At 38.7% G+C, this 25,405-nt stretch overlaps 1 protein-coding gene across 2 annotated transcripts in view; it reads left to right on the top strand.

Moving 5' to 3' along the window:
- Nucleotides 1–25,405, top strand: part of LOC126183290 (transketolase) — a 179,528-nt gene that overhangs the window by 136,855 nt on the left and 17,268 nt on the right. Inside the window, exons 1-4 of one of the 2 annotated variants that reach the window (XM_049925126.1) lie at nucleotides 7,777–7,938; nucleotides 9,252–9,397; nucleotides 9,701–9,890; nucleotides 23,315–23,549. In XM_049925126.1, coding sequence (XP_049781083.1) covers nucleotides 7,838–7,938; nucleotides 9,252–9,397; nucleotides 9,701–9,890; nucleotides 23,315–23,549 — 672 coding nt within the window. In that variant the 5' untranslated portion in view covers nucleotides 7,777–7,837. Of the gene's footprint in view, nucleotides 1–7,776; nucleotides 7,939–9,251; nucleotides 9,398–9,700; nucleotides 9,891–23,314; nucleotides 23,550–25,405 lie in introns of those variants that run through there. The other variant, XM_049925125.1, reaches the window with a different exon arrangement.

Here is a 25,405-nt window from a genome sequence, read left to right as displayed (position 1 = left end):
TTCTCCCGTAGCACTCTCCATACAGTGACGTGGTCAACGTTACCTTGTACAGCAGCAACTTCTCTGACGCTGACATTAGGGTTATCGTCAACTGCACGAAGAATTGCCTCGTCCATTGCAGGTGTCCTCGTCGTTCTAGGTCTTCCTCAGTCGCGAGTCATGGGCTGGAATGTTCCGTGCTCCCTAAGACGCCGATCAATTGCTTCGAACGTCTTCCTGTCGGGACACCTTCGTTCTGGAAATCTGTCTCGATACAAACGTACCTCACCACGGCTATTGCCCCGTGCTAATCCATACATCAAATGGGCATCTGCCAACTCCGCATTTGTAAACATTGCACTGACTGCAAAACCACGTTCGCGATGAACACTAACCTGTTGATGCTACGTACTGATGTGCTTGATGCTAGTACTGTAGAGAAATGAGTCGCATGTCAACACAAGCACCTAAGTCAACATTACCTTCCTTCAATTAGGCCAACTGGCGGTGAATCGAGGAAGTACAGTACATACTGAGGAAACTAAAACGAGTTCTAACATGGAAATTAAGCGTTTCCGGTCACATGTGCACATGACATCTTTTCTTTATTTGTGTGTGAGGAATGTTTCCTGAAAGTTTGGCCATCCCTTTTTGTAACACCCTGAAGATAGCTTACAATTTTGAAGTATTCCTTGTCGTCTTCGAGATCCTTAATCATCGTGTGTCTTTATTTTCCGAAATGTACCTGAGAAATTGGAAACTGGTACGTGTAAAATATAAACAATTCTACTAAAATGTATTTTGCGACCTCCCACCCTTTGCACCCGTCCGTCTGCCCAGGGCTCTTGGTCAGTGGCGGGCAACAGCTGTCGCAATAGCCAATACTATGTGACGGGAGTCCGAACCTTTTCTGTTATGTATCGACTGATCTGTTCATTATGTAACGTCCTCTCGTGCAGACACGCTGTATGTGGAATGAGAAGATGTGTCTCAGCAACCCCAGATATCGGGTGGCCTCTTATCTGTTTAGCTGTTCTTGATTTATTTTTATTGAAGGACATCTTCAACCCGCAAGCTTCAGCTTCCAGCTTGGCTGGAAAACCGAAACAAACTATGAAATATTATGCTGAGAAAAATATAAATTATGTGAATCGGTGATTTGTGCCCAGCCCTTGCACGCACCCGCAAAGCAAAGCCATTCATTACATTAAACAGATACTTTGTCCTAGTCTTTCTGCATCTCCTTGCATCTATCCTACGTTGATACTTTCTTGTCAATTTCTTTTTGCCATGCTCGATCTTGCTGACCTCCGTAGTTGTTATTCATTTATGGAATTTTGCTGGAGAAGGGATTAGTCACAAATAGTTTTGGAAAAGGTCTACTTTATTGCCACGACCGGTTTCATAGCCATCTTCAGATGGCCACACTTTGTTTTACTACAATTCAGAACCGTATTTGCGTAGGTAGCGCCACATTATACGTTTTATGGATGATTTTAATAATGCAGAAAAACATACTAACGTACAAAATTTGTGTCATATTGAGTACCATGTTTCACACGAATGATTTTCCCTGAATCCATGCTGATTCATTGAGAGAAGCAACTTCTCTTCCAGGAAAGTCGTAATGTTAGAATTTTTATTACTAAGCAACTGCCCCACACCCGGTTCTAGTTACGACTTACCTATCTAACGGCTTCCAGGGGCAACGACAATTTCATTTTCAATGTTTTGCGTAGTTATTAACCGAATTTAAAAATTTAAAATGCTGTCATAATCTACTCATGAAGAGGTCTGATCTTATGTTAAATGTTAAACACAATAAGACAGGTGTTACAGTTCGAAATTGTGTGTTTGTATGGAGGCAGTTTAACTTAAAGCGAACAAATACCCGGACTATATTCATCCAGTATTTGAGAATGAGATCACTTTAGCTGCTTCTAGCAGACTTTACACGTAATTTCATACCTTTACGAAACTTTTTCTCGGTGATGCCCCCCATAAAATGACAGAAGGAAAGAAGTTTATCGCTTATTACATTTATGCTGTTCATGCAGTAAAAATTCCGCAACAGACACGACCTTTTAATTTATTACTTCTTTGCTACCGAATCCATTCCCAAGACAGTCTGCAGGTAGTATCTACAGATAGCACTAAATGTACCTGCAAAATTATGTTATTATACGACACAAAGTTCGGGAACTATGGCATCATAGACATTTGGAGGCGTAACAAACTAGCTTGAGTTTAACATGGCGCGCCGTAAAAATTCAACATGAGGCATGACGTTTTATTGCAAATTTCGTTCGCAACACACTTTGCAGTCAGTCTCTTCATGAATGTACCTGCAAAATTATATCATTGTAAGACAAATAGTTCATAAACATTGTGATGCGTGAGAAACCTGTTTTGCATAAAATGGAGCGCAGAACTACAGACTATATTCATCCAGTGTTTCATTGTGAAAGCACTTAGCGTCTTCCAACAAACCTTTAGCGTAATGTCAAACCTTTTCCAAACTTTTTCTCGCTTACTTTCTTAAGTAATTTATTTAACACACTACCTAATTTACACTACTGGCCATTAAAATTGCTACACCAAGAAAATATGAAGATGATAAACGGGTATTCATTGGACAAATATATTATACTAGAACTGACATGTGATTACATTTACACGCAATTTGGGTGCATAGATCCTGAGAAATCAGTACCCAAAACAACCACCTCTGGCCGTAATAACGGCCTTGATACGCCTGGGCATTGAGTCAAACAGAGCTTGGATGGCGTGTACAGGTACAGCTGCCTATGCAGCTTCAACACCATACCACAGATCATCAAGAGTAGTGACTGGCGTATTGTGACGAGCCAGTTGCTCGGCCACCATTGACCAGACGTTTTCAATCGGTGAAAGATCTGGAGAATGTGCTGGCCAGGGCAGCAGTCGAACATTTTCTGTATCCAGAAAGGCCAGTACAAGACCTGCAACATGCGGTCGTGCATTATCCTGCTGAAATGTAGGGTTTCGCAGGATCGAATGAAGGGTAGAGCTATGGGTCGTAACACATCTGAAATGTAACGTCCACTGTTCAACGTGCCGTCAATGCGAACAAGAGGTGACCGAGACGTGTAACCAATGGCACCCCATACCATCACGCCAGGTGATACGCCAGTATGGCGATGACAAATACACGCCTCCAATGTGCGTTCACCGCGATGTCGCCAAACACGGATGCGACCATCGTGATGCTGTAAACAGAACCTGGATTCATCGGAAAAAATGACGTTTTGCCATTCGTGCACCCAGGTTCGTCGTCGAGTACACCATCGCAGGCGCTCCTGTCTGTGATGCAGCGTCAAGGGTAAACGCATCCATGGTCTCCGAGCTGATAGTCTATGCTGCTGCAAACGTCGTCGAACTGTTCGCGCAGAGGGTTGTTGTCTTGCAAACGTCCCCATCTGTTGAGTCAGGGATCGAGACGTGGCTGCACGATCCGTTACAGCCATGCGGATAAGATGCCTGTCATCTCGACTGCTAGTGATACGAAGCCGTTGGGATCCAGCGCGGCGTTCCGTATTACCCTCCTGAACCCACCGATTCCATTTTCTGCTAACAGTCATTGAATCTCGACCAACGCGAGCAGCAGTGTCGCGATACGATAAACCGCAATCGCGATAGGCGCAAAGTCGGAAAAGCGATGGATGGTACGCATTTCTCCTCCTTACACGAGGCATCACAACAACGTTTCACCAGGCAACGTCGCTCAACTGCTGTTTGTGTATGAGAAATCGGTTGGAAACTTTCTTCATGTCAGAACGTTGTAGGTGTCGCCACCGGCGCCAACCTTGTGTGAATGCTCTGAAAAGCTAATTATTTGCATATCACAGCATCTTCTGAAGATTAGATGGGTAGATCACATAACTAATTAGGAAGTATTGAATAGGATTGGGGAGAAGAGAAGTTTGTGGCACAACTTGACTAGAAGAAGGGATCGGTTGGTAGGACATGTTCTGAGGCATCAAGGGATCACCAATTTAGTATTGGAGGGCAGCGTGGAGGGTAAAAATCGTAGAGGGAGACCAAGAGATGAATACACTTAGCAGATTCAGAAGGATGTAGGTTGCGGTAGGTACTGGGAGATGAAGAAGCTTGCACGGGATAGAGTAGCATGGAGAGCTGCATCAAACCAGTCTCAGGACTGAAGACCACAACAACAACAACAGCATCTCTTTCCTGTCGGTTAAATTTCGCGTCTGTTGCACGTCATCTTCGTGGTGTAACAATTTTAATGGCCAGTAGTGTAGTTAGCAATCAGACATTTGAAGCTGTTTTATACATGGCAATCGATTCTTAAAAGAATCGGGGGTTTACTGTAATACTCTGTATCCTGCAACAGACGGTCGTTACCGATAGTTTCCTGTAAATGTGTGTGTCCAACTTTGCTGCGGAAGAGACTTTGACATATATGACTTGGAAACAGAGCTAATTAAACGTAAATTTAAAAGGATTTCTATCAGGGAACACAAAAGACTTCGCCATCGTGAAAATCGACTTACGTCTGAGAAGGAAAAGTCACGAAGAAAGCGTTAATTTAAACCTAGAATTAATTCGAAATAAATTCGCTGAATGCGAATACCAATATCAGGTATGAAAGTACTATTAGTCACACATGAAAGTTTGTTCCGGACCGCGACGAGGCCGGATTTCCCGCTTGTCGCCAGTGGTCGCCGTAACTACTGTATTTCGGGTATCCGTGCACTCTCGCCGGACCAACCCAAACTTCCATAGGTCACACTATCTACATCTGTATAATGTAGTCCGCTACAATCATCACATAATGCTGCAGCTTTCCTCTGTATTCCCACACCAGTGAGAACGAGGTTAAGAGGACTCGATACCCATGTTCGTCTCGGCATGTCTGGATGAACAGACATTAATGATGATTGACTGTCTTCCGAAATTAGTTCGAAATAAATTCGCTGAATGCGAATATATTGCCATAAACTGTGTCGGATTGGGACTAGAACACTTAGGGGATTACCGTGTAGTGACGTATACTGCGTGGCATATTGGTGTTTGAGCCAAAGCAGGAGGCGTTCACGGATAGCCGAAGTGGTTAAGGCCCCTTTCAAATGGGAGCAAGCAGACGAAGAACAGCTATAACAAAGGAACAAGAAGACATATAGATGAGTACACACGAAATCTGAAAGTAGTACTTTAAATTATTACTACATCATAGAAATGCAAAAAGTGACAGAGCTGTTTATAACCTATATGTCCAACGTCCTAAATGTGAACTAAATAATATAAACAAAGATTTGTACATATTCCAGGCCTCTTTAGATTGTTTGCAAACAATAAAGACGAAAAGCATATGGCAAAAAAACTGTGTTCTATGCAGCTGTGATTAGACAGTCACAAAGTAATAATTAACGACATACTGTTTTAATTTTCAGTTTGAACCTAGCATTATGGGAGTACAAATAAACTGCTTTTGTGGATATTTCCTAGTTTTATTTCATAACTCGTTGGACACCCTGGATTTCAGGCCGTTTATTCAAAACTGTGGCATTCACATGCTTCATAGTTTCCATTGTGTTTCTAATTTCTACCAGATCATAGTCGTCATTGGCCACTAGATTCAACTGATGGGGGAAAAAAACTTTGTGTTCTGCCGTACGTCAGGTCTTGTCATGGGGGAAGCCTCGTCAGAGAGGTCCACCGCATGAGCGTCTAGGGAAATGATTCCAGTGATGGTTTCCCGTTGCCTTCCACCGGTGATGATGAAATGATAATGAGGACAACACAACACCCAGTCCCGTAGCGGAGAAAATCCCCAATCCTGCCGGGAATCGAACCCGGGCCCCTTGGCGTGACAGACCGCCGCGCTGACCACTTTTTTCTTCGATATAGTTCGTTGCGTTTGGTCTGGGAGGACGTCACAAGACGTCCGTTCAAGTTGACCGTTGATCCCTTGACTCAGTATTTTTATTTATTTATTTATTTTTATTACAGAGAGCTCGCAGCCCTCTGACGGAACACACTGAGCTACCGTCCCGGAGTTTTTATTTCTGATCAGTAACTGATTGCCGTAACATTAACTTTACCAACCACTGTGGACTACCTGTCAAATCCTAAACCAATCCTCGTAGTAATTTACAATCCAGCTTCTTCCGTGAAATGTTGAACATCACCTGCAACACGTCCTGCATCGAATTTATCTACCTCGACAAATTCTTGTTTCGTTGTACAGAGAACACCAGCATCATCTTTAATAATCTCAGATTTTTGCTCCTTGCCACTAATGTTGGCATTCTCGTCAGTCTGCGACCAATTTTCATTAGTTTCTTGACTATAGATTCACAAATGTTAATAAAATCATTCTGGACCCTGTGATAAAGAGATTTAAATTTTTCTGAGTGCGTCCGTATGTGAAATCCAAGAATTTTGTTTCCTGCATTTAGGGAGCAAGGAAGTAGGTCTTACAAATACTTACCTTTAGAGTATTTTCCACGAAGTGAAAAATCACGAACACAACAAAATATTATTGTTTTTGGAATAGACTTATGTTTGGTTCGGTTCATCTCAATTTGCTCAGCCGTGGTTGAGTTCGATTTTGAAATAACCATTCTTGTCTTTGTCCTCACATAATGACAAAAAAATTGACTGCAGTCGCTATTTCTTTAAGGCAATGTGAATTTGAATGAGCCCGTGCATCTTCCCTGAAAGGTTTAAATTTCTTTAAAGTCTAAACAATGAAGTCTATGCCTAATTTATTTACCGATATTAAATATCGACCAGTAAAATTAATTTTACCTGTAATTGTATCCATGAATGCTGAATTCGCATATACCAGAAGAGAGTAATAGTTTTCGATAAGACAAAGTCCGTGATACATCTATTTCGTACATTTGACAGCAAAATACGTTACAAATTGAGAATTTCTGTTGTTATTGGCGAGCAGTTGACGCCTCTCTCAATGGTGAAATGCATAGCCAAAATATGTGTTCGATCAATCATGTCGCTGATCAGTGGTTCTGAGTGAAGCAATGTGTTATCAACCATATCTGCATTAAAAACCTAGCTTGGTAATAATTAGTGGTGGAGGGGAAGTAATCCGAGCCATCATATTCCCCCTTTACAGACGCCCCATCGGCAATATACATGCATGGAGCTATTTGTTTATTTGCGCCCGTAAGCACCAGACATACTTCCTTCCTATTTGTTTATTACCTTTCAAAGAAAAATATGTTCAAGATTTTTTGAATTAGTCCACATCCTGTAGGACCATTTCACTTGGGATCTGTTGAAGATACATTTGTACATTGTACATACCATATTTGTATATTTTTCTTTATAAATATTAATTTTGTATTCTTGTTGTTGTGAGATATTTTACATACTTGAGGATCTACTCACTATGGATCTATTGGAACGAAAAGTACATCTAATCTTATCTATAATTTGTCAAAAATCTGGTTTCTCTTCTACTTAACGTTATGTACATTATCTAAATAAGTAAATTACACCAGAAAAGTTCCGTGTTCTTCTAACCTTATACTCGTCATTAATATATCTTTTAAAGAACCGTGATACCCCATAGTAGTGATGTAAGTAGCAATGAGTTATATCAGTATTTCGTTAGCTGGTGATCGAAAATAAAATAAGCGTTGGTGTTATCACCGTTGCACTGCTACACAGGCGTCGGGCTTGAAGGTGACTCGTTCCCCCCTTGTGAGCAGTTCTGCGCATGCGCGGTAACGAGCTAGCTATATATCCCACTGAGCTCGCCTGATCTTTTACATTTACAGTGTAGAGGGACTGCTTGAGGGAGTGGTGATACTATACTTTGAATAAAATGAAGGAAACATATGTCAAACCAAATGTTGCCGAACTGCAGGATATCGCGAATAAGCTGCGCATCGACAGTATAGAAGCAACAAATACTGCAAAATCAGGGTGAGTAAGGTGTTAGAGATAAACAAGTTCTGCAGATTCGTATAACGCAAAGTTGCCTAACAATTATTTTGCCTGGCAATTGTAGTCGTTTTAGTTATCCTTCGCATGTGGAACAGGCCTGCAACATGCATCAGTTCCTTTTAAGTATTCATAACCTTGTAAAATGGACGAAAGTTCACATTTGATGCCGGTACCGGTCTTGCGTCTTCACGTGTTCAGGTAGGTGCCTAATAATGCTTGTTCTTTGCTGCTGGGGAATTATCGCCATGAGTGACATATGCACGAAGCCCAGTTATGTAGCAAGAAAGAGATGAAGTGTCTTTTTTTAATAAATCTTTTTTGTCCTCTGTTTATCTAATAAGGTCTCTCCTGTTAAAGCGCATGACGAGTGACACGAAGTGTTTCAAAATATATACCGGTACAGTCGTTTAATGTACGGCATGCGCGTAACCGTCAAATTTGTATTGGATAATTTTGATTCGAAAAAGACCGAAATTTTGCTAAGGGAGGCTTTCTTCGTAATATTTTCTATAGGCAATTACATACCTACTAAAAGTTTAAACAAAAGTAATTGTGATTGGTCGTAATGACATGTAAGTTTAATAGTTGGTAAGTCAGAGGACTGTATAAAGGTCTTCAACAGGTGTTAAATATTGACGGAATTGTTTTGTGTGTACAATGCCGCATCCTCTTGTTAGGCGAACGAAATTACACTGTGAGGCACACGGCAATTCGTGTCATTTCTCAGATCCACCGTGAGTATGAGCTTTCTTTGCGAAGATCCTTTAAAAAAAGCGCCAAAAAGATATTGCCAGCTATGAAAGAAACCGCTGATGACTTAGCCGAATTTTAAGTGGGCATTTCGCACTCACGTTTACGTCACTGTGACGTAGTATCCGCTCCTGCTACAATTATTGTAGATTGTTGGGGGGAAAAAATTACTATTGGACAGGGCAGGCGCTGGAATCTGAGACGGGTGAGAATTATCAAACACAAATTAAGTAGATCATCGTTAAAACTTTGTGTGCTTCATAATGATAATATTTGTGTTTGAAGATAAGTGTGTACTTACCAGGCGCTGATAGGCGAACAATTTGATCCAACACACCGATTTAACCAGAGGGAAAAATTTGCATTTTTAGTATAACTGTGTATTCCTCCTTTTCAGCGACAAGTATTGTTGTTCTATATGTTTCTTGTGGAAGCAACTGGCTACTGTTACCTTCTTATGATACAGCAGTTCTAGTATTGTAGTTTAAAATTTCTTGAACGACAACTCTTGGTTAATTGCTAGTACTGTTTGTTTGTTTCAGCCATCCAACATCATGTGCATCAATGGCGGAAATCATGTCTGTTCTGTTTTTCAATACAATGCGTTACAAGATTTCGGAGCCACGAGACCCATCAAGTGACAGATTCATACTATCAAAGGGTCATGCCGCACCTATTTTGTATGCAGGTTTGTGCTATCTTTTTATTTTTAGCCCTTTTACTTGCCAGTAATAAATATCATTGACTGAATCTGAGATCCACTTTACTTTGCCAAACCACACAAATGAAGTAAAGGCCTCTGGATTTGCTCCATTAAAAGGAACATCAGTTGCTCACATTGTCGGGCCATTCCTATGTAACCAATTGTTTTGTCCTTGTTATTGCTATTTCGACAATGTCATACAGTCCCATTGCACTACAGATTAGCTCTCATATAACTGAAATAAAATTTGAGTTTTTGCTTCCTATTAAAAATAGTCTTTTCTTTCAGCATGGGCAGAAGCTGGTCTTTTCCCTGTAAAAGACCTGCAGAATCTGAGAAAAATTGATAGTGATCTTGAAGGCCACCCCACTCCTCGCCTAAACTTTATTGATGTTGGAACTGGATCTCTAGGACAGGGTCTTTCCATTGCTTGTGGAATGGCATATGTTGGAAAGAACTATGACAAGGCGTCATACAGGTAGGCTCTTCTAATCACTTAGTGACGACCACCAACATTGCGTGCTTGTGGATTTTGCATTCAGATTTTTCATTTGAAGCTTTCTACGTTCTCCTCTTAAGTTTGTACTATATCCAGTTGAACTCTGCCTTTAGTCAGATTAAAATTACTCGTTGTTCATCCCTTCAATCCTTGGTGCCTCTTGCCCGAACTTGATTTGATTTCATTTTTTATTGGTCCACTTTTATCACACAGCACAAATTGTACGATTGATATTGGACAGGTCAAAGATAAGTTACAATAATACATAGTATTAGCAATATAGTAGGCAAATTAAAAATAGGTACCTATTAAAATTAGTTTTATTATGTAGTAAGAAATTCTCTGACAGAATAGAAACAGCGCTTTATTAGGAATGCATTTAGTTTAGCTTTAAATATTGGATGAGTAGCATTTTTTATTTCCTCTCGTATCTTATTGTGTAGTATTACACCAGTGTTAATTAAACTCCTCTGATAGGTGGTTGTTCTGGGATATTTTTGATGTATATTTGATTTCCTTCTGGTACTATAGTTGTGTACATTTTTATTCTGTAGCGGTTTGCCTGTTTTCAGGAGGTAGTCCCTAGTAAACAAGATAGTTTCATAAATGAATGAACTTGGAACATTTAGAACACCAAGCTCAGTAAAATGGGATTTACAGGACTCCATCTTTTTAAGGCCACAAATTATTCTTAAAAAAACCTTTACACTGTGAGTTGAGTATGCCCAGAAAACGATCCCATATTGGACTTGTGAGTGGAACTGTGCATAGTATGCCTGCTGTGCTGTTGCTTCGCTTGTTGTAGTCTTTAAAATTCTTAGGCCATAGCACACAGATAAGTTTTCTAGACAAGTTATTTATATGTGTGTCCCACTTTGTCTTGTTGAACCCATAGACCCAAAAATTTTGGGACACTTACATTTTCTAGGGGATCATTTTTTAATTGTGCTTGAATAGACATGTGATTAGTTGGAGGAATCAAATGAAAATTGACACTGTTTTTTCAGTATTTGTAAGGAGTTTGTTTTTTGTGAACCACTCGGAAAGTCTTTTCATAGAACTTTATGCTGTGGACTGCAAAGTTTCTGGACTGGATCCAGTGAGCAATATGCTGGTGTCATCGGCAAACAGGATAGTTTTTGTGGGACTTGTATATTGAACTAAGTTGTCCACATAAATCAAGGAGAGTAGTGGACCTAAGATTGAGCCCTGTGGTACACCATATTGTATTGGTAATTCACTAGAAAGAAAGGACTCGAACATCAAACATGAACAGTCTGTTGCCAGTGGTCCAGAACAAAGCATTGGATTAGTGCAGTATACATGTTCAATCTGTTATTGGGTCGTACTGGCAGACCAGTTGACTCTCACCAGCCACAACAGGTAGAATAATTTTCTGACCATGTTTGTGACTTCTTCCATGTGATAAGTTTTTAGGGGTAAAGCTGACGGGACAGCACTGATGCCACATAACTACTGTCAAATAATAGTCTTTAATTGGAGAGTAGTTTAGACCTTTTGATTTTCAAACAAATCTTAGGGTTGATGCCTAGTGTTCTGAAGAATTCAGTATAGGCATCTGGAGCTGCTTAGTTTGTTGAAAGTTTAATAGGTCACCAACAGAATTATACCCTATTGTAGAGGGTGTTCAGAAACTGATATTCTGGAAGGGGACAAATGACCAAACGTTCATAGAAAGACCCTAACCATTGAATATTGCCATATTTATGGAACTCTTGTAATTGTGTCCCTTTTGAACTCAATTCGTCCCATTAACTTGTGTTTTTAGTAACAAAGGATGCCGGTTCTTAAGTACACTGTTTATAACCATAAATCACAAAGTACGGTGTTGGCAATGCTTGTTTGTCTTTAGTTCACTTTGGAAGCTATTTCTCGTGCATATATTTATTACCAGTAGACTAATTATGTGACAAAGAAAAGAAATTTGAAAATGTTTAACACCAAGCTGCTATTTATTTAGTAACTGATTAGATTCGGCCTTTGCCCATTTTCACACGCCACCTATTACAGGGATCGAAATTTAGGAGTGGATGTGTCGAATGTGGTTAATAAGGGTGGCTACATGTGGTAACTACTTAAGTATTTGTATTTAGGATATGTTCCATGTGGACAGATCTATTTAGGTCCTCATGCTTCAGTGTATCTCAGATTTGCCTTAAAAGGTATGACAATTGTAATTATCTTAATGTATTGTGTTGATATATGTGCATAATGTATATTTTTCTTAATTGTGGTACTTTTATTACTCAGCATGATGTGATCCACATGCTAATGATATTTTATATACAATGGGGAATGTCTTTTTCATTGGATTAAACTGGGTGTCACATTAGTTTATTTATTGCGTGTGTTATCGTAATTTTGACCCAATGATACAGAAAATTAATCCTAAGGTGTTATAATAAATCTGATGCATTCAATTTACTTCATCATTGTATTAATATCACTTATTGTACTTAGTAAATTGAATATATCTGAGATTATGTAAGACATTATAATAAATTCTTTGCATCAGCATCTGTTAAAATTACAATAGCAGCTATGGTAAATAAACTAATGTGACTAATTTAAACAGTGTAAGACGTTGAGAAGAAATGCTCCATTGTATATCATACAAGACAAATCATTGTCGTATGGATCACATCATGCTGGATAATGAAGGTCCCACAATTATGAAGAAGGTTGTGAACATACATTACCATAATACACAAAGGTGTAACTTCAGTTGTGACACCTTTTAATGCAAATCTGAGATACAGTGAAGTGAAGTGTGAGGATGTAAACTGAACTGTCCACAACAATCATACCATGAATGCAAATACATAAGTAGTTTTACCATATGAGCCATTTTATCCCTAATACCTGTAGCGCGCGCGCGCGCGCCCACACACACACACACACACACACACACACACACACACACACACACACACACACAGAGAGAGAGAGAGAGAGAGAGAGAGAGAGAGAGAGAGAGAGAGAGAGAGAATTATTGATCTACCTATTATAAATTATAAGGCTGGTTATTGGTTTTTGTATTTATTCCTTGCACTGTATGTTTTTTGGAATATGATAAGCTTCCTTGGGCTATTGTTAAACATTCCAGTGTTATAGTTTGGTTGTGAGCTGACAAAGCCAACAAATATGCCCGGAAACGGGCTGTGGTTACTGGTTTATTTATAGCATAGCCCGAGGTCTAGGTTCAGTTGAAGTGTCACTTTGGTTGTGAGTTGGCAGAGTCAATGAATAGGAGCAGACCTGCATTTAGGGTGTGGGAATCCCCTGTACAGTAATTTATTTTCCTGAACTTCAATATTGCTATTCATTTATGGACTACTTGAATAAAGCTTTGTACTCATTTACCTCAACATTAAACTTTATTGAAGTATTTAAATGGCATGTGACACAAAGCACATGAGTGTTCAAAAATAATAAAATAACTACTAAATTTCAATAGCCCATTTCAGTGAAAAATTACCACAGAAACATCAAACTTGGACACAAGCTATGGTAAAATACAAAGAAAATCACAACAGTTTAATAACTTACACCATTTAACTGACCTCTCCCAAAATTTTGAACGTGAAGAAATGACTTCCTTTTCACTTTATTTGCAAATTCATTTACCACTTCCTCAAAATCCAGACTGACGGTTATGCGTGATTCTATGGCTAGAACTTGACGATTAACCAGTTGTCCTTGATTCTCTGCTGCCATAGGTAGTGCTTAATCTGTTTGAAACCAGAAAAGAACCTTGCAGCAATAAACTTTGTTGCTCGAATAAAGTTTTAAATCTTGAATGAATGTTGTGTACACATTTGTATAGACATTAATTAAAAAAAAACTATTCCACAAACAAATGAAGGGGGACAACAATTTGTCACTGTCTTCTATCTTCATAACTAACAGATAGCTTTGGAAATGTATACATTCTTCACCAAAGTTGTTGTTGTCTAAATTATAGATGTCTCTGTTTCTCTGCAGCTTCGTAAATTGGAGCAGCTTGTAGTTAGGTGATATTTACACACTACAGTTCAGAATCGTCTAGTGGCAGAGGGCTGCAAATAGGTAGACATGATGAATAAAGATGTAGAATGTCAGTGAAGTTTATTTAATTTAAAAAAGCTTTCAGTTTTTACGTTCAAAATTTAGGCATTAGGCATTATAAGGTGCTACTAGTCTGGCGACATAGCACCTCACTTTCGGAAAAATATCATCCACACGGTTCCGAAGACTGCAAGAGCTGAAAAGTGTGAGAATTATCACACAATCAGCTTAACAGCTTATGTGTGCAAATTACTTAAAAGAATAATATACAGAAGAATGGAAAAGAAAATTGAGGATGTGCTAGATGATGACCAGCTTGGCTTAATGAAAGCTAAAGGTACTATAAAGACAGTTCTGACATTATCAAACACAATGGAAGCAAGATGAAAGAAAAATCAAGACATGTTCATAACATTTGTCAACCTCAAATAAGTGTTCAGAAATTTTAATTCAAATGAAAGAGAAAATGTTTGAAATTCTGAGAAAAATAGGGGTAAGTTACAGGGAGAGACGGGTAATACACAATATGTAAAAGAGCCAAGAGGGAATAATAAGAGTGGATGACCAAGAATGAAGTGCTCGGATTAAAAAGGGTGTAAGACAGGCACGTAGTCTTTCACCCCTACTGTTCACTCTGTACAGCAAAGAAGCAATGATAGAAATGAAAGAAAGGTTCGGGAGTGGAATTAAAATTCAAGGTGAAAGGATATCAGTGATATGATTTGCTGATGACATTGCTATCCTGTGTGAAAGTGAATAATTACAGGATGTGCTGAAAGGAATGAGCAGTCTAATGAGTATAGAGGAAGATTGAAAGTAAATCAAAGAAAGACAAAAGTAATGAGAACAGCGAGAAACTTATCAGGATTGATGGTCATGAAGTCACGGAATTCTGCTACTTGGGCAGCAAAATAACCAATGACAGATAGAGCAAGGAGGACGCCAAAAGCAGACTAGTACTGGCAGAAAGGGCATTCCTGGCCAAGAGAAGTCTAAGGCCTTAATTTGAGAAAGAAATTTAGGAGAATGTACGTGTGGAGCACACACTATCGTATGATAGTGAAACATGGACTTTGGGAAAACCGGAACGGAAGTGAATCGAAGCATTTGAGATGTGGTGCTATAGGCGGATGTTGAAAATTAAGTGGACAGATATGGTAAGGCCTGGGGAGGTTCTGCACAGAGGAAAGGAATGTGTGGAAAATGCTGACAGAGAAGGGACGGGATAGGATGATAGGACATCTGTTAAGACATGAGGGAATAACTTCCATGGTACTAGAGGTATCAGTAGAGGGCAAAAACTGTAGACAGAGCTTGGAATATTTTGAGCACATAATTGAGGACATAAGTTGCAAGTGCTACTCTGAGATGAAGAGGTTGGCACAGGAGAGGAATTCATGGTGGGCTGCCTCAAACCAGTCAGAAGATTGATGACCATGTAACTTGTTGGTGTGTGAGGAACAGCGTGCTGAAATCTAGCTGAGAATTTGAAGTACTGGTCCACACATGGAATGCCCTCCTCTTCAGCACGACAATGCCAAACCACATGAGAATGCTGCAACATCTGCATTCCTTCCCTTTCCCGATGATTTGGGTTCACTGTCACTAGTCATCCTCAATGCAGTCCCGACTTGGCCCCATCTGATATTCTTCTGTTTACAAAACTTAAAGAACGCCTTCAAGAACTTCACTTTCATAATGATAAAGTGGTGCAAGCAGAGGTGAGGGTTGGATCTCCATTAACAGTCAAACATTTTAGTGATGTTACGACCAAACTGGTCTCTCATTGGGAGAAATTTGTTTGTTGCCAGGATGACTGGTTAAAACAGCTGAGCAAATCTGCCATTGCAGAACATTGTCTTGGCACTGGTCACCCTGTGGAGTATAACAACATGGAGATTCTGGCATGCACTTCCAGCCATTGGGATAGTTCACTCCATTCATTCACTGTGCAAACAGTTACCAGCTGCAGCACACAACAGAAAACCTGTGGTACACGAGTAGTGCACTTTTACTACATGTCTATACTGTTAACTTCAAACTTGCATCGCACCCAAAAGGTGTTGGGCATTGCCTCTAAATTTCTGGTTATGAATGAGCTAACCGTGGGAACCCACTACATTTGTGGCAACCTCGGTTGTAGCTGACAGTTTGAAGATGAGCTGGCTGCTTTCTTTTGGTTGTCAGTCAGTTGTAGATATGCAAGAGATATCCAGAACTTGGGTGACCCCAGACTGCCCTGGCCACATATACTTTCTTCAACTCAAACCTCTCATCTAGCTTTGTCAGCACCAATTTTGCGATAAATGTTCTGGTGGATCATGTTGACTTTTTGTGTGTGTGTGTGTGTGTGTGTGTGTGTGTGTGTGTGTGTGTGTGTGAAGTTTCCTATTAGACATGAGCAGCCCCTTATAGGAATGGCGAATCTGTGTTCCATTATCTTCTAAGTGAGGGGACTAGGTGGTTACGGCAGATTTCAAATCCTGACTTACCATCCAGATTTTAATTGATCAGTATTATGTGACAAAGATTATCCATTAGTAAAAGATATAAAGATATTAATTTCATGTTGACCAAAGATGTAAACGAAGTAAAAGACGTGTGGGATGTGCGACATACAGCATGTTCACAGAAAAATGCTTGTATTTTGAGAGTGAACTTGCTGTTAAGACTTTGATATGAAAAGCTGTTTCCAGCATTTTTAACAAAATATTATAAACATATCAAATTGCATACTTTAAATTATACATATCTGTACACACATTTATATATACAGAACTTTTGATGATGATTATAGTTGATAAGTTACGCTTCATGATCACAAGTATCTATACACCCCCAAAAACATATATTTTTCATATTAGGTGCATTGTGCTGCCAGGTACTCCATACCAGTGACCTCAGTAGTCATTAGACATTGTGAGAGAGCAGAATGCGGTGATCTGCAGAACTCATAGAATTTAGGTGTGGCCAGGTGAAGTGGGTGTCATTTGTCATAAGCCTGTACACGAGATTTCCACACTCTAAACATCCCTAGGACCACTGTTATCGATGTGATAGTGAAGTGGAGATGTGAAAGGACACGCACAGCACAAAAGCGTACAGGCCGACCTTATCTGTTGACTGACAGAGACCGCAGACAGTTGATGTGGTTCGTAATGTGTAATAGGCAGACATCTATCCACACCATCACATGGGAATACCAAACTGCATCAGGATTCACTGAAAGTACTATGACAGATAAGTGGGAGGTGAGAAAACTTGGATTTCGTGGTCGAGCAGCTGCTCATAAGCCACACATCACACCGGTAAATGCCAAACCATGCCTCTCTTGGTGTAAGGAGTGTAAACATCAGCCGATTGAACAGTCGAGAAATGTTGCGTGGAGTGACGAATCACAGTATACAATGTGGCAATCCGATGGCAAGGTATGGGTATGGCGATGCCCGGTGAACTTCATCTGCCAGTGTGTGTAGTACCAACAGTAAAATTCAGAGGCAGTGGTGTTATGGTGTGCTCGTGTTTTTCATGGAGGGGTCTTGGCCCCCTTGTTGTTCTGTGTGGCACTATCACAGCACAGGCCTACATTGATGATGTTTTAAGCACCTTCTTGCTTCCAACTGTTGAAGAGCAATTCCGGGATGGCGATTGCATCTTTCAACATGATCGAGCATCTGTTCATAATGCATGGCCTGTGGCAGAGTGGCTACACGACAAGAATAATCCTGTAATGGACTGCCCTGCATGGAGTCCTGATCTGAATCCTATAGAACACCTTTGGGACATTTTGGAACGCTGATTTTGTGCCAGGCCTCACAGACAGACATCTATAGCTCTATATGAAGATAGTAACTGTTCCGAAAGAACAGATACCAGTGATGACCATGCAGCTTCTCTAGAAAGAAATGATAATTAATCGAAACCCTCAGCTGCCAACAGGTGTTGTTGTTATACCTAAATGGGAACATCTGAAAATGTGTGCCCCGACTGGGACTCGAACCTGGGATCTCCTGCTTACATGGCAGACACACTATCCATCTGAGTCACCAAGGACAGAGGATAGCGCGACTACAGGGACTTAACCTTTGCACGCTTCCCGTGAGACCCACATTCCCAACTGTCCACAACCTACATTCGTAATGTTCCTAAAGGATATTTGCCCATTCACTCATTACTTGCTCCAACTAAGGTGACAATTCCCGTAAGAGTCAGGGCAAAGTGTGCGCATTGGCACAGGAAGAGGTCAATGGCCGGGTAGCCTTCAACTATATATGAAGATAGTAACTGTTCTGAAAGAACATATACTAGATTGGTATCTGTAATTATCATTTCTATCTATAACTCTCCTCAGTGCAGCACTCTGTGCAGAAAGGGCTACCATTCCCCAATAAACCTTCCAGCACCTGATTGAACATATGCCTGTGAGAGCGGAAGCTGTCATCAAGGCTAAAGGTTGGCCAACACCGTACTGACTTCCAGCATTACTAATGGAGGGTGCCACAAACTTGGAAGTCATTTTCAAGCAGGTGTCCGGATACTTTCGATCACATAGTGTATCTGAGGGCATTACAAAAATTTTTTAAAAAAAGAATTGGTGTTTGGGGTGAGGGCAAAAAACTTGCTCAATAGTAGGTTTGTCCATAAAAAAAGCTGAGAAGCACCTTAACTCTCAAAATAGCATTTTTCAGTTACTAACATGTTGCACATCTGATGCACCATATTTGCTCAATCGGAATGAATGGTACCCTTTGTCTTTGATTAATGGAAAGCCTTTTCACTGTATCCAAAACCATTGAGGGTAAGGCCTATGTACGATGCTCAAACTGACATTAAGATTATCACGAAGTGTGCTACAGTGATATATTTGTAATATGTGCTGTTTGCAATGCAACAGCTTGTAGTGTGTCCTTGAAAACCAAAAGAATGAATTGCTGTCCACTGGAAGATATGAAAGTCTCTGAAACTGTTTCATCTTATGTCTGAATAAATACAGGTGAACTGGCATTGTTTCAATAATAAAAAACATACGAAGTGGCTCTGAATACTCAAATATTCTTGTACAATGCCCTAGTAGATGATGCTGCTGACGAAAACATCAATGTAATTAGAAAAGTTAGCCATCTAAAGATGAGCATGGCAGTCTGAAACCAGTTATAGCATTGAAATAAAGCATTTTAATAGCAATTGTGGCCGGTTGCATTAAATATATGCAAACATCATAAGCCAGGTAAACAGTGAGACCAGAAAAAGGTTTGTGGTAAGCTAAGTTTGAAGCAGACCTGTGCATGGATGCAAAATGTGGGGATGATAGTGGAGTGATTAAAAGATTTAAAATGTGATGTTACAGTAGACTGTTGAAGATCAGAGATTGATCTAGTTAGAAATGTAGTAGTCCTGAACTGAACCAATGAGAAAAAAAGAATAGCAAAGAATATGAAGTAGATAAAATGGTTGTGTATGTATTAGAATGTAAGTTGTTCAAAACTGTTGTAGAAGGAATGATGGAATGAGAGATGCAGTGGCAGACCTACATATGAATGTATAATACACTGTTTTGATGATTATTGTACAGTGTGTATGTTGAAATGAAGAAGATAAATGGCAAGTGATGAGAATGGAGAGCTGCATCAAACCAACTGCTGTTCTGCAGTTGTTGGCCTCAGTTGCCAACAGCAGAAAAATATTTATGACTAAAGCAAAGGAACATGGAAGTGTCTTCCAATGTTAGGTATTGCAACCTAAAGAGTTTTATTATTGAATAAGTCATAGGTAACTAAAATAAAAATTCCTATGGATTGGTTTCATTTCTGCATGATGTAACACCACACCCCTCTCTTCAAATAGAAGGGTGTTGTGTCTGTAGCATTTTTAAGGATAGCGTGTTAAATTTCTGAGAACATTTTATTGGTGACTATGTTAAGTTTTATAGTGCTCTTGCCAGGTGCAGCATTAATGAAATCTGATTATGGGTATTGACAGTTTGCGCAATATATTGAAGGAGCCTGATAAGCTGTAAAAATATTGATGCGTGCTCACCATATTGCAAAATACATTGTGCAATACATGGCAGTTCCTGCCAAGAATGAGAGAAATTAAAATTTGCTCCAAACAAATTAACATAAAAAGCTAAAAAAAGGTAACTGCCAAATATGGATGTAAGCCGGAGGATATATGTTAAAGCATCATGCGGTACTTTGAGAAATGAAATTCCTAACTGTTAAAGAAACCCCAGATACCTCTCTCTCTACAATCACAGACCTACTACAAACAACAAAGACTGCTCACTATTGCTTGTGTAGTGTTGCCATATTGAATTCTTCATTTGTAGGGCAACGCATTCAGTAAACTATGTCAGATATCTGATATATATGCAGTTACTTAAGAGGTGCAAAATACTTTCATGAGGACTTTTATCCTTATTAGAAAAAAAGTGTGAAAATGAAGTAGCTAGTTGGTTGTATTGGAGGTTAAAAGTCCAAGCTGGTACATGAGAGTTGCACGTCATCGAATGCTGACAGATTTCTGAAGAGTCCCAGCATAAATATTGTGCAATAATAGTGTCATTCTTGGCCTCACACTTTCATGCAATATGTTGACACAATGAGGGCCCCATTAACTTTGACAGATCAAAAGCATGTCAGATGTAATGAAAAACTGGAAAAAAGGTGACAGAAGAGATTGTCAATGGAATAACTCTGAGTTTTTTTGAAATATCTACAGGTGTGAGTTAGTAATTCCTACCCACCACCTTCTACACATTGAAGTAATAGAAATTTTTCTGCAGAACAGGAGAAACTTTTTGTTTTCAAATTTTACTTTGCTATCTGTTGGACAAGTTATATTTCTGGGTGAGTTATCAAACCTATTTGTTGCAGCATTGTGCACCCCCTTTTTGTGCTAAAGACAACCTTAATGTGGAGTCATGAATGCCATTTTTCCTTCTGGTATTGTGATTATGCACATCATTGTTCCTATTGAACTGCAGTAGATTATTCACAACAAACTTAATGACAGAATAAATATACTGCAAAGCAGTAGTTAGAAAGCCAAACTCCTTAAACAGATGTCCACAAGATGAGCATGGTTGAGCATCACAAATCTCATATCGTGATTTTGAGCAATGAAGGCTTTCTTTCTTAAAGATGAATTACCCCAGAACATTATGCCATATTAATTATTGAATGAAAATATACAAAATATGTCAACTTAATGATTTGTCTCACCCTAGAATTTGCAATGATTCTAAGTGCAAATATGGCTGAACTAAGTTGTTTTAGGAGTTCCAATATGCTCTTTTTCCTGTTTAAATTCTCATCAATATGGGTACCTAAGAATTTTAAAGTTAATGCCCTATTTATTACCTCCTCATCACGTGTTATACACATATTGGTGTAGTACCCCTGCATGTGCAGAACTGAATAAGAGTATATTCATGCCGTTTTAAAATTGAGGTGAGACTATTTCCAGAAAATGAATCGATGTTACTTTATGAATTTTGTTTACCATTTCTTCTGTTTCTGTATGTTTGCTTGGACTGATTACAGTACTAATGTCATCTGCAAAAAGAGCTAACTTTCTTGTATATTAGATGGAAGATAGTGGACCTAAGATTTAACCTTGGGGAACTCCATATGCGATTTCTCCCCAGTCAGAATAATGCCCTGGACTGGATTGGTTTATTTACTAAGTACAACTTTCTGTATTCTTTTGGTTACGTATGACATTATCCACTGGTTGGCTATGCTGTCAGTCCCATAAAACATCAGATTATCTAGGAAAACATTGTAATTTACATAGTCAAATTCCATAGGTAGGGAGCAGAAAATACCAACTGATGCTATTTTATTATTTAATGCTTACAAAATTTGATGAGTCGATACACAAATGGCAGTCTCAGTAGAACAACTCTTCTGAAATCCAAAGTGTGATTTGCTAAGAATCATTGTTGCTTCATGTCCCCAACTATTCATAAAGCCTAATGTTAAAATATGCTTCAGAGGAGTCCCGGATACATTCCATTTGCTAAATGGGAAACTTCTGAATGCAGTTGAGGATTTTTCCATTTCAGTTGAGATGAATACCATTACCTAACACTACCTGTTTTAATATTTCACTTGATATTTCTCACTTCTGTCCGTGAATTGTCTGAAAGTAAATATCTCGTCTCCTTACTTTTTAATCTGGGTTTTGTAATCCTCTTTCAGGTTCTAGAATTGTTGTATGTAAGCTGTAACGAATGCTTGTTACAGTGCTAATGTAAGCTTTCTCAAATTCAAATTATGTATGTTTTCTGTGTGGTTGGTATTATGCACAGTTCATTATTATCCAATGGTTCTATGTAAATTTCCATTCTTGGTGATAACTCAAAAAACCCGATATTGTCTTCAAATTGTTATACTCTTCCAGAATTAGATGTACTGTACAAAGAGCAGTTTGATTTTGCAATCTACCTTCTTGAAAGTAAATGTTGTTTGTGACTTGTAGACTTCTTGGTTGGCTTAGTCATAACAATAACAGCCTGTCATGAAAGAGGAGGCTGGTTTTACAGGTTCCTTTATGAAATTAAATAGATTGTTGTAGAACATAAACACTTCTGTGTATTGTTCTAAGCACAAAGTTTTTGTCAGTGGGGCTATAGGAAACACATGTAGTTGTATTAATAACCTTAATGTTGAATGTTTTAATAACAAGTTCAACAATTAATTATACCAGGGAATAAATTTTAATGTCCCTTAAGTTTAAGTATTAGGTTTGCCATGAACCTTATAAATGTTAATTTAATGCTGGTATAGTTCCATTAAAAAAAGGACATGGTGAATTTCCCACCAAAGATCTGTGTATAATCCAGTTGTATTTTGTAATGAGATGTAATTGGGCAAGTGGATTAAAGTAGGAAAATTCCAACTGGTAGGTATTTGAAAAGATCATTACTATTATATAGAATTGTCAAAGGACAAATACAAAAATTATTTTTACACATATTTAAGTTTCTTCGTGGCAAATGAGTATAGTTACCACTGGAAAATACTCCAGCAAACCATTCTCTGTTGCCATTCTGTGTACAAACATTTGTGAGATATTCCTTTGCACAAGTCAACTATTCAGGTATTTATGTTAGAAGTGCTGATTTTATTATAAAAATGAGAATTTGTGTAGATACTAGTTAGCAAAATGTTACTTGCCATATTTTGAAAATGGATAGTGTTGGCTATGGTCCTAGCAGCAGTGTAATATAACACGATATGGATTTGTCAACAGCATTCGAAGTTGACGTAGATGTCGCACTTGTTTTCGTGTGTGTGATAAATGATGCATATTTTATTTATTACTTACAGAGTGTATTGCCTTGTGGGTGATGGAGAAAGTGCAGAAGGGTCCATATGGGAAGCTCTCAATTTTGCCAGTTATTATAAACTGGACAATCTCTGTGTTATATTTGATGTCAATCGTCTGGGCCAGTCTGATCCAACTGTGCTGCAGCACAACATGGAAACCTATCGTAAAAGGTTGGATGCATTTGGACTTAATGCCATAGTTGTTGATGGCCATGATGTGGAAGAATTGAGCAAGGTAAGTTTCAGTAGTATTCAGCTGTCTGTTGTTGCTGATGCTAGTCAACTAAGAATGATTGTTTCCATATTGCTCAGTTACTTTTTCTTACTAATGGTAAGTCGGTAAAGGAAAATACTATCTATGTGATAAAATGGCAAAGTGAAAGCTGTGGATTTTAATGAAGGGTTGCAAAATCTAAGGGATGTGGTTTACTAATATTGTTGGAAATTGGATCTTGACTTGTTCCTCTAAATGGAGGTTAGCTTTACCTACATAAATGATGCCCCAGAAATGTTAGACAGTGTGACAAAAGACCTACAGGAAAATAGTAAGCTTTGATGGCAATGTTCAGTTATTTGCATTGTAAATAAATGGAGCTGTCTATTGTGTAAAACATTGTCATTTTGATCCTACTAGGAAGGAGCCAGATTTGAGGAACTTTTCCATGTTAGGTTTGAACTTACCTCTCTTGTTTCCATATATTATGAATAAAGTATAAGCATATTTTCATGACAATAAATGAACAATAACAATAGGTGCTACTTTCAGAGTTTGTGACTGATTGTGAAATCGTACCCCCCCCCCCCCCCCCCTCCCGAATTGCCTCTGGCTACCTCATAGTGCATACAGCACAAGATTGTCTGAGAGTTAAAATGAATTTGAAGCAGGCTTCACATGCCACAATAACATAATGCAATATTGTTTACATATCTATGGCACTGTGTGAATATATGAGCAAATGTTTGATCCCTTCAGAAACAATTCTTGGAGACCATTTGAGCCATGTTTAGTGTTGGGCACACAAACTGAATCTAGTTGGAAATAGTATTTTTTAATTAACCTTCAAAGTTGAACACTACAATAATGAACTAAGAGTGCTTTCCTGAACACAATAAAAAGAGAAAACATTAGTATTCACAGTTCTGTAACGAGAAAATAAATTGGGAGATTCTTTCCTGTGTCAGTATTAAAATGCTGGAATTGTTGGTGTTCCATAGCCACTTACATGGCACAATATTTGAAGACGTAGTGGAATTCTTTCCTTAGTGATGATGTATGTAACTTGACAAATGCAGGCATTGCATATTTTAAGTGACTTTCAGATGATTTAAATTCTATTGTGGACACTAGGTTTGTTAAAAATGTGCCTGTGGATTAATTGTATGACATTATACTAAACTTCAAAATGTGCAATTTATCATGAATTCTGTTCAAAGTCAAAAAAGGTTGAAGATGGCTTCATTATTGTGGGAAAAGGAATTTTAGATGATGAAACCAACAAGATTTTATAAAACTTCAGCCACAAAGTTCACAGAAAGGTGAAGGAGTCACAAAGTTCACAGAAAAGTGAAACAAACATTAAAATACAGTGGGTTGCACATTCCAACTAGGCTGACAACTCCCTCCGCCACACACCGTCAGGTGGCTTGCGGAGTATGGATGTAGATGTAGATGTAGATGTAGATGTAGGATCACATTCCATGGAAGTCTGTGTTAACAGACGTAGGTTCTTGTTCCAACACTAGGATAATACTAATGAACTCTGTCAATATTGACAAGGCAAAGTGGAATTAAAGGTTCAGGCAATGCAGATATTCTAAAGGACTACCTGTACCTTCATTTATATGAAAACTATTTTCCATACCAGCAATAATATGTGGACATTGTAAACATCTGCAGGTAACAAAATATACTTTCCATGTTCCAACATAGACTCTAATAAATATAATGTATTTTGTAGATAAATGTTTAACATAATTCTAAATAACCAAATAACACTGAAATTGACCCTGAAATAGAACAGATTCTTGGCTGTCCCATAAAATTATCATTGTAGGTATTCAGAACAGTGTGTTATTGTGTGATTTTGTTTT

This window comes from Schistocerca cancellata, chromosome 4 (genome assembly GCF_023864275.1).
Source record: "Schistocerca cancellata isolate TAMUIC-IGC-003103 chromosome 4, iqSchCanc2.1, whole genome shotgun sequence".
Classification (NCBI taxonomy): Eukaryota; Metazoa; Arthropoda; class Insecta; order Orthoptera; family Acrididae; genus Schistocerca; species Schistocerca cancellata.
This window is presented reverse-complemented; position numbering and strand designations above follow the sequence as displayed.